Source organism: Olea europaea, chromosome 1, assembly GCF_002742605.1.
Source record: "Olea europaea var. sylvestris chromosome 1, O_europaea_v1, whole genome shotgun sequence".
In the NCBI taxonomy this organism is placed as follows: Eukaryota; Viridiplantae; Streptophyta; class Magnoliopsida; order Lamiales; family Oleaceae; genus Olea; species Olea europaea.
The window spans coordinates 11,997,089-12,008,633 of record NC_036237.1 but is presented as its reverse complement, the minus strand read 5'-3'; the positions used below and the strand labels follow the sequence as shown (position 1 = coordinate 12,008,633).

Sequence of the window (11,545 nt, the reverse complement as noted above, 5' to 3'; positions counted from 1 at the left end):
TTAACATTATTGATATTTGAAAGGCTTTAATTGCTTTCTTCTTATTCTTCCATTTAACAATTGACGAACTTATCAAGATCTAATTCTTGTGGCGTTCAAATTAACCGGGTGAGATTCTCATATTTTTGCGTAATAAAGAGGTCCGCACATCGTCGGCGATTCGAGTTGCTTAGTTCCAAATTTATTGAATTTAATCAAAAACCTTGCTTTGGCTTTTTTGGGTCGATTTCAATCTTGATTGTTGGTTTGGTAGTGTTTGCCTACGTGGATTCACATCACATACTTGTATAGATATTTAACAGCCTTAATAGAAGAACATGCATCTACATTAATGTGACAATCATATTTAGCTAAAATGTAAGGATTATGTGGTGCAATCCATCTATTGTCCAACATATAGCCTCTTATTTTAACACTTACACTATCATTGCGACGATTGTAAAGTGGGTAGGAATCATTACCTAACGAAGTATTTTCAACTTAATCTCTTAGATACTTATTTTACATATAGAATTCTTTTCCATACAAACATTCTCGGGATTCAAATTCTCACAAGGACCGTGCATCATATGTTTTAAACAGAGCATGCAAGTAAGGGTATTTTTATTTTTGTCAGGTATTTCAGATGAGATAATTTCGTTGACTTGTACAGAGTTCCGAATCTTAGAATCTCGTTTAAATATTAGGAGAAAATGAGCGTGAGGTAATCCTCTTTTCTAAAATTCGATCACATAAACATATACAGCTATAGGACCTAACAACTTTCTCTTAACCAAATGATGTCTTTAGCTCCTCAAACCTGACACGAAATATTCGTACTAAGAAATCTCGTCTATTCTGTATTTCGTCACTATGTTTCAATTCACATTTTATTTCAAGCCAATTTGGATTACATATCATTGTCAAAAATACATCAGGTTTACCATATCTCTGAACTAAAGACATTGCATCATATATCTTTTAGTCATATTTCTAGGACCCTTAACAAAATCAAAAGGTAACACTAATGATTTACCAATTTTAAAACCTCCATGCTCACCATTTTGTACATTGTCTACAATTCTCCGATATAGTTCACGTCTTATAACCTTTTGGTTATTACGAAAGTAGTTTAACCTTGTTATTTCAATTTTAACATACATATTCATTACATATTGCTATAAAGTCTGCCAGTATGTAAAAGAACACAATTAGAATTGTTTACACACCCAATCTGAAGCTTGTAAGAATAAAATTCCCGACATGATACAGTTATTCGTTTCTTCTTTATCTTCAAAACTGTAAGAAAGAAAAACATATATCAACAAAAACTTCATCCACTAAATGCAATCAATAAGATAAGTACATTCAGTTAAAAAATAGAAATTACTATAATCGATAAAGTTTACTATGGTCTTCCACTTCCAAGTGTTGATCCGCAAAATCGACATGATTAACTTCTATTAAATTTGGACAAGCTGGAGCTTGTGAAACACTTACATTTACCTTCTGAATACCTTCATACTATCCAGGTTCTCCATACGGAAAAAGTAGGGGATATTGAAGAGGATCATAAAAATCATAATAGTATTGAACTTTATATGCATTACCTGAATGTCCATAAATTAATAAATCATGGCCTCTACTATTTGTAGATGGGTCATCGTCAGCCCAAACTACGTACAACCACTTGTTCTAATATTGACAAGTTATATACTCTTTGATCAAGACCATGATCAGACTTCAATAAAATACGACATGATTCTAAATCACTAACTTCACTTAATGATCGAAAAAACTTTGAATATGGATTTTTGTTTAGAACATCTATCAACTTTCTTAAAGTGAACTCACAAAACTTATCTGAAGCATTGAGTCTATTACAAATTTCATTTTCAGTATCATAGAAGTATAGCTGTAAATAAGTTAGATTCTCATCCATCGATACAAGTGAGTTTATAAAATGGTATACTTGTCTTTGAACTTTGAAAGCATATATACCTTCATTATTCTTACACAATTCTTTATCATACTTAACACCGAAGGAAGTGAATGCAAAATGATTGTTGTAACTGCGAACAACTTTTTTAAAAGCTACAACTTCTTTAGATATAGAAGTAAATAAATCATACATTTCAAGAGGCATATCATGTAAATGTAATTTGATTTTTTCATCACAACAACAAAAGCATTTGCTTTCTCTGTAGAATTTTGCTGCACCACAATGACCACAAATTTTAGAAGATGGCAAGACGTAAGGTTGATTAGGAATACTTCCTTTATCAATTTGTCTTGTATATTCGATAGTAAGATTAGAAATACTTCCTTTATCAATTTGTTCTGTATATTAAACAGTAACATAACATATCCTGATTGAAAATGTTGATTAGCATCACCTAGAAGAAAGAAAGAAAAAGCAATTTGAAAAAAGAAAATAGTAAGGAATAAAACATTCTATATAAATAAACTAAATATAATTACAACTAACCATTCTATTCTATATAAAAAAATGCATTGAAAAGAAAAGAAGACAAATGCACAATAAATCATTAAACAATGAAACAATTTTTCACAAAATTTGACAAAATTCGACAAGGATAAAATATTAGCAGCTAATGTTATACCTTTAACATATCAATATACCTTTATTTTACCGAAAGTAAAAACACATAATAAACACCATCAAAAGCTAAAACAAATACGATGAAGCACAAAAAAACATATAGCTAAATTGGAAAGTCTCACAAAATTTAAGGACGAAAAGATAAATATAAATATAGACCTCTTAAACTGAAGCTCCTTAAACGTCGATCATGTCGCACTTCATGCATAAGATTTTTCAATTGACGATGTGTTGTGCACATCTGCTTTATCTTTCATTCACAAGCTCCCCTATTCTTAAACTAATCACCAACATTTTTTTCAAAAATAATAGGATTATGTGATAATAAGGTGGACACTATATGTACAATTTCTGCATTTCTCGGACTTTTATTTCCTCCATCAAATATGCACCGAAGAAAATCAACTTCCATAAATGTAAGTACCTAACGTTGTCTTTCCATAACTGATTCATCGGTAACACGAACTAATTCATATAAAAATAAAATGCAAAAGACAATAAGTTTACATTTCAGAAAAAAAGAAGCCAAAAAAAAGAAAGAATGAATGAAATAATCACTAACCTGTCGCTACTTAATGAGCCCAAGCGAACTGGAGATCTTCGCGAAGAATTAACTGAAACGCCACGCCAGATGAAAAAAGCTCAAGGTTCACAGTAGAATAAAAAAGGATTGAGAATGTGGGTCGCAAGAAGAAAAGATGATTAATAACCAAAAATGCTACGTTACAAAAAAAATGGAAATGACAAGAATGTCATCAATCAATTTCGAAATCGTACCTAAAAACAAGGAGTATGGTTACCTATGGCCGCGGGCATGGGTCACACGAGCTGAAGAAATAGAAAGGGGAAAAATGGGAAAAATAAATCTTGAACGGTGAAATGGGATTGCTTTACTGTTTCATCTATAGTGGTGTGTCATTCCCCTTTTTAATAGAAGTTAGATATGTATTATCTATCCATGGTTCACTCCCAATTAGATAATGAATATCATTTATTTAATACATGTGTCTATTAAATTGTTGTGGAAGTACCGAGTAATCCATAGTATTGGAGTACTAGCATGAAAAATCGGTACTAACCAAAGAACGGTCTAATTACTGGAACTAAAAATATAATAGTTAATAAAACAGTCGATGAATACATCAAACTTAGCTAGTAGCTTCCATAAAGGAAAATTAAGTGTATGCTTGCCTCATGTTTATAAATTGTTTAACTATTCAAAAAACTTTTTATTTATACATGTCGAGTGACTTACAAATAGTAGTCATTCTCTATATTTAAAAATTAAGTTTCTTTTGAAGAATTTATATATGATTTATAAAGAGAAATAGTAGTGAATTCCTCAAAATGTGTAGACAATAATGAGTTATAATTATGAATATGTAATTAAATTTAATATTTAATTTTAACTAAATTTATTTCTTTCTAGACATGATCTAAATTGTGCGTCAATTTAATTTATCATCCTGAGTAACGTTTGCATGGAAAGTTGCATGGAAAGCCGAGACAATAATTGTAAATGATGAAAAAACACTGCACGTACAGGAGCAGTGTTTCACAAGGGCCTTACAAGCCCTTCACTATTTGTGGGTGGCTCCACATGTATTTAAAAAAATTGTGAGATCTGCCCCCACTTGTTTCTTGCCTAACAGGGACCTATTTCACAGGTCCCTGTACGTGTAGTGTGATTCGTAAATGATGTCATATTTGCTGGTTCCCCACTAGCTATTACTCTTCCTTTATGTGGGACCAATTGGGCCGGATTATATAAAGGAGTTTTATTCCTTTATTCTACTGATTGTATTTTGAAAGCCCATTTGTGCAATGGGTACAACCCATTCCTTTACCTTAATTGAATGTTGCCACATCGGTCTCCTTACTTTTGCTCGAACATCAATTTGTTTCTCAAAGTCAAGAAAAGAGCAAGTTGGTCCTCAAACTTATAACTTAGTTGTACAATTTGTTTCATCACAACGAAATTGTCCAAAAACTCTCTTAAGTTTTCGAATAGCTCCCCCACCACCAACTCTCTGAAGTTAGCTTATGTTCTCCAACTCTAGGTTACCACAGAAAATTGAAGTGATGTTTTCATCATGTGATGATTCAATAAAATTATTGATGGTTTTTGCTATTAAGGTCCAATTTTTTTCCTTTTAAAGGTTGAGAACTAAATTGCTACACGATCACTGTATAGAGGGTCTAATATTGCAATTTTCCCTATTAAGCAATGCAACTAGTATCTTTCATTCGATTGAGAATAATACTGCTTGCCAAGCTTAGCGCTACAATTTTTTACGATATTATTTTAAAATAAAGTATGTGATAATTATTTTTCTTTTATTTATCAGTTGATCGCTACTTTGATAATTTAATAAAATATTCACAATCATGATAAGCTATATATATTTTAATCTTTCTATATCTCCCTCTTCTATCACGTTTTATTGAGCACATGATTATCCTCATTCAAAAGAGTCTTAGATACATTTACGCATGACATGCTCCAACTGTTTAAGCTGTCCTTTTCATAATTTGTTAAATAGGAAATTCAGTCACTTAGGTTTTCATTTTTTCAAATGATCTCACTTAGTTGTCATTTTCTTAATTTACATTTTAATTATACTTGTCGAAACGGTAGGCATTCATTTTAAAGTACTCGATTCTTTGGAAATTATAGAAAATTGCACCATTGGTCCCATCTCATATCGCTTGAATAGCAAGACGTTTTCAACCCTTACAAAAAGAGAAAGTGTTGGAATTGGTTCAAAAATAACCGAAATTAACCAAAAATTGATTGTGTAAAATTGAAAAAATGAAAAGGTGTGACTTCGTGTCAATTTCGGCCAAATATTCGGACTTGATTCGATGGTCAAATTACAAAAGTAAATAGACCAACTTATTCTACTCGTCAAGTAAATCGTCGTAGTATATTTGAAATCTTCTGGATGAATGAGAAATTGCAGTCCAAAATTGGAAGAAATGAAGTATTGCAACTTTTCGAAACGATGCAGGTTTTGACCCACACTACTTCATTTGCACCATTTCTACATCTATAAATAGGACTCTATGGACGTGGTTTTGAGTACCATTGCATTGAGCATCCATTCTTCCCTGGCAATTCATCTTTCTCTCATTTTCATAACATTTCTTTGTAGAGGGAAAATTCAGTCGAAGTTTCGCCGTTCTTGTAGTTTGAAGTGCTGCTACCACAAGTATGTATCTGTTGTATCTTGAGAGACATTTTTCATTCAACCGTGATCTCCGTAGCGGACAATTTATCTTAAGAAAATAGTTATACTGGCCTTGAATTTCTTTTTTTACTCCTTATTTCATTTTGGTTTTGTGTGGTTGTTTTAGTTATATACTTTGTGTCTTTATATTCTGTTCTAATTATGCTCCTGTGGGTTAAAACTTTTGCTTACAATAATAGTGTTTCGATTACGTTCCTGCGGGTTGAAACTTTGTTCATTTACATTATACAACCATTATACAGCTAAAATAAATACTCGAAACAGCAGAAAGTTGATACTCAACCTTCAATTTAGTTGTATGATCTGCCACCACCAACAAATACTGTCCAACTTTCTCTTCAATTATTGTGTGACTCTTGCATTTCCAACTTTTGAAGGCAGTTTTTATAAATTTGGATGAATCTAGAAATTTTAAGTGAGATATGTTTTCCAGGAGGTCACATGACGACTTTACAAATTTAACGATTTGTCAAGATAGATTATGCAACTATAATAAAGATATAGTTGAAAACCAACGTACTGTTCAAATAATAAGATGGGGACTATAAGTGGACATTATACATTTATTTATAGCATCTTTACTTAAATTATCTATGGTAAATTAAAGGTAAAACCTCAATTTGGATGCACTTGAATAAAATTGGTAAGAAATTGGAGCTTAATTATGATTGATTCGGAGCAATCAAATTGCAAGTGATCAATTAGAAGTATTAAGAGGTGAATCACAAGTTTCGGGAGTTAAATTCAATAATTGAAAAGTTTGAGAACTACGTATCAAACTTTTAAAACTAGTATCTGATCGATAATTAATGATTTTGGAATGTGGATGACTAAATATGAAGAATTAAAGTTGAAGAACTTTCCATGAACTATTTGAGGATATGAAAAGAACCAAAACTATGATTTATGTACCAAAATGAACAGAATAAAAGTTCAGGAGTGCTCTACAAATGGTGTGATCGCTCGGTGTAACAAAGTTGGGTACTGCTGCGATCTCACAGACTACTTGGGGATGCAATCGCAAATATGAAAATTTCTGCAACAATGCCCAACTTCGTTACACCGTGCGATCGCACCCAAATAGTGTGATCGAGTTCTATTATGACTCAAATTTCGAATCCAATCACTTTGGGGGTATGGGTTAAGACATAACATTTGGCTCTAAAAATACACATCTCAATCCAACAATTGAAGAAGGCTCGTGGGGATTGATTATACACAAGTTATACAAGTCAAATGAGGCTCATATTTCCTTCATAGAAGAAAGCCCAATAGTAAGCATTTCATCGATAATTTCACACTTTTTCAAGTTTTCGTAGAAGCTTGTTATACAAAACATCCAAACCTATTTTCATATATCTATTTCTTGAAATGAAGAAGAAAAAGAAGAATTATAGGAGAATAAAATAAGTGGCCATTGAAAAGATTCAAAATTTATGAATATTTTCCACTTTCTTTTCAATTATTCAACTTTGGGTGATGTTTTATCAACTATTTTGAATTTTTGTAATTAATTTGATGCTTGACTAATTGTATAGATAGTAGGGTAATGTTGAATACAACTTTTGAAATTTAGATATTTAATTCCATATTTCGACGTTAAAACATGTGTTTGATTTTGAATTGTTGTTAGGTACTTGATGCTTTTAAATTGGTTGACTACCAGTTGAATTATCTTGTGATTTTATCGACATTCAATAAAAGAAATAATAATTTGACGTGTAGTAAAAATAATTGTAAATTTCGATATATGATAGGGATATACTGTTATACTTTACCTAAGGTCTTGTGCATTTTTAATGCTTGTTTGCATCTTTATATCTTTTAAAAAGATATGTAAAGGTCACATGTGATAATATCTTTAATTCTACTGATAGAGATTATAAATCAAATTAGGAACATTGATATTCATATTTGAATATGTGTGTCCAAATCAAGCATTATAAAATTGATGAAAGTAGGAAAATTTGTGATTCATGTATTTGTCAATTGTTCAAGTTTATAAACCCTTTCAACTAATTATATAAATTAGTTAACTTAGTATAAATTTATATTGTTAATATAAAACTCACCCATAACTTATCTTTTTATTTGATTAAAGTTGATGTTAATTGAAACTATTAATTACTTGATTCTTGGAATAATGATATTTTATCATTACTTTATTTATTTACTACGACACCTTGCACTTACTTTCGTCGATCATAGACCAATTATGTAATTTTTTCCTATCAAGTGACTTTTGTTTTTTAAGATATTTTTATCTTTCATCCCAACAATAATATGGCTTGAGAGGTGTAGGCAAATTTATAAATTTTATTATAAGTAAATTTAAGTTCTTTACACAACCATATTTTCTCTATTTTGTTTAGTTCTTCCTAATTCAAAATTTCAATACAAAAAGATTATTTACAATCAAAATTAAATATGTTAATTATTTTATTTTATTTTTTTACGAAAGAATTGATATACGACTTATACCTCCACGACATTTTATCAATATCACATCCTTTTGTGTACGGTCTTGTCAATAATTTACATAAGACAATCCAACTACTTAATTATTTTTATTTTTTTGTTGTTGATTTACATTTTATAGTTAAAAATTGCAACAACAGTTAGTGTTCCTAAATTTTAATACACACACATGAGAATATTGCCGTAGACTATTGTTATAAAATCCAGGTAAGTATTAGTAGGTCATCCAACCCAAGGGTTTCGATTTGATCATCTCAAATAAACAACGTTCTTAGGTTTTGTTTGGTAGCTTGTACTCTTCCACAAGCACATACGTGGATATATGTAGTCCACAAACTTCCAAATTTACAGCATTATTTAAAGCTAATTAATATAGTACTTCTTCACAGCTTTAAAGATCAAAATTGACCAGATTTAGGGGCTGGCATGACGTGGCGTGGGGAATGTGCTATGTTCTAAAAACTTCATCTAAGCATCGCCTAAGCTCGAGGTTTGAGCGAAATGTCACGTCACGTTTTGACAATGAGCGTCTGGCAAGTGGCGCTTTATTAATTTTTTTCTCTTTTACTTCATCTAAGCATCGCCTAAGCTCGAGGTTTGAGCGAAATGTCACGTCACGTTTTGACAATGAGCGTCTGGCAAGTGGCGCTTTATTAATTTTTTTTTTTTTTTTTTTTTGTGAAAATCTTATAGTTGATTTTTATTAATTTTTTTCTCTTTTTTTTTTTTGTGAAAATCTTATAGTTGATTTTAATTTCTAGTTTTTAAACGACTCTATCTAAACAAAAGTAAAAAATGAAAACACATCGGAAAATTTGAAGTGAGAGTTGTCTAGGTAAAAGCTGAGACTTTGAAAAATAGTCTAGCTTTTGTATTTCGAAAACCTAAAAAATTGTATAATTGATTAATTGTAAAAATTATTAAATAAATAGAGTATTTTATAATTTTAGATATTTGATATGTATTATATTTTTAAATAATTTTTAGAATGATTAAAAATTAAAAATAATTTTGACAATAAGAAACGCTTTTTGACGCCTAGGTCTCGCCTAAATTTGCTTAGGCTCGTAAAATTTGAAGCTTGGCTTCCATGTTTGACCACTTTACTCTTTTTAAAATACTAGGAATATGGATATAGAACATATTTGACTTGATAAATTGAACGACATACAAAACAAAATCACGTAAAATATCATCTCTTTCTTTTTTTTCTTTTATAAAAATTTTAGGTACGAGTTTTAGTTACTCGTACAAAACATCACATTCTTGAAAAAATTGAATATGAAGAAAAAGTAGGATTAATATAGCATACTTTGTAAACTCTATATCTACACTAAAATGTTTTGAATAATATTAAAGAAACTAAAATTTCGTCAATTATACTATCCATTATGACGGATGAAACATAGGTATATGGAAATTTTCCACCGCATAAGCCCTCCAAAGAATACCACTTTCTTTTTACATTTTATTTTTGTTTGTGGAGTTGGTGGTTTTTTTCACCTAAACCAAACTCTATTAAACCCATTGATGGATAACTTTGTCTGAATATTTGAATTAAATTTATATTCATCAATGGATTGATGTGTTCCTTCTTCAATGCTAAGCGGCGTAGTATGTCCCTGTTTGAGTCTCATTTTATGGGGAATCAATGTTTTGAATAATGATTTTTTTACAGAACGTGTGGTCAAGAAATAGGAATAAAAAATTAGGTTTACATGTAAATTCATTTTATGAGAGACTATGTTGTTGAAAATGAGTTTTAGTAAAATGGGTTATCGAAAAAAATGGTACTCAAAGAGGGACTTTGTCATTTCTCCATATAATATATGATAAAAAATATGTTTTGGCTAGGTTAGGTAACTTAAGCAACATCTTGTCACTAGCAATTCACGAAATATCCCCTACATTATTGTATGCATGTGTATCTATATATATATATTTTTTTTTGATATCCAGATATCCCAATTTACATCAAACTAAATTCTGAACCTCCAAAATCCATGCCCCTAGAACCTTGGAGGGGGTAACATGTGTATCTATATTATATATAGAGCGAATCGAGTGAGAGAAAAAACAACATTTCTTTGTTCTCACTTCTCAAGCTTTCCCTTTATAGAAATGGAAGATAACAGCATATGGTCCATCTCCAATTCATCAAACATACGAGGATTGCAAAAATACGGCTATACTGCTACTTCTGATAATGATTCATCAGGATATCATGATCACGGGCCGTTCATCAGGGATCAAGATCATCTTCTTCCGATAGCAAATGTTGGTCGAATCATGAAAAAAATACTTCCTCCCAATGCAAAAATCTCTAAAGAAGCTAAAGAAACCATGCAGGAATGTGCATCAGAATTTATCTGTTTTGTTACGGGAGAAGCATCCGATAGATGTCACAAGGAGAAGCGAAAGACAGTTAATGGGGACGACGTTTGTTGGGCGCTCGGGAGTTTAGGATTCGACTATTACGCTGAATCGTTGAAGAGTTTTTTGTATGGATACAGAGAAGCAGCAGGAGAGAAAGTTGATAATAATCAGAATATCAAGGCTGCAGTTTCTTATACTCCATTCAGTTTCAATGTGAACTAGGATAAGAGTGAAAGCTCCCCTCTTCAGGAAATTTTGGGCCATAAGAGATTAAAGGTTGAATTTAGTAAGTTAGAGATTTTATATTTATTGCTTTCATTCTTTATCGATATAACTGTTTTGTAGATCATAACGATTGTTTATTTTCTCTTTGTTGTTATATCAGTGTCCGGGGGAAAAGAAAAGTTGGATCGACTCATTTAACAAGGTTCTATGAATGGTTAGTGCAACGTCACATGTTTCTTCACAAGATTGTTGTACGTAAACTCATGTTTTATCTAATGTCATCTGTAATGCTTAAAATTAATAGTTTTAACTTTTGGGTAATTATATTCACACTGCAATTTTTACTTCTTGCACTATATTTTAATTGTACTTTAAAATACTTGATTTTTGCTCATTACAATATTTATGTCCTTAATGATTTTTCATGTCATTCTTAACCTCAAACATTAGTTAACATATTTTGTATTCGATAACAGTTTTATGTTCCAAAGTTCGTTGAAATAATGTAACACAACTTAATTTTCATCACATTTCAAACAATAAATAAAAAAAGTAAAAAATATTTTATTTCTTCATTTCAAAGCATGAAAATAAAATATTTTGATATAAATTA

General features: G+C 30.7%; 1 protein-coding gene across 1 annotated transcript; it reads left to right on the top strand.

Moving 5' to 3' along the window:
* The first annotated feature begins 10,452 nt into the window (after window positions 1-10,452).
* LOC111404460 (nuclear transcription factor Y subunit B-4-like) lies at window positions 10,453-10,929 on the top strand. The gene has a single exon (XM_023033266.1). The coding sequence runs from the start codon at window positions 10,453-10,455 to the stop codon at window positions 10,927-10,929; it is 477 nt and encodes a 158-aa protein (XP_022889034.1).
* The last annotated feature ends 616 nt before the right edge of the window (window positions 10,930-11,545 follow it).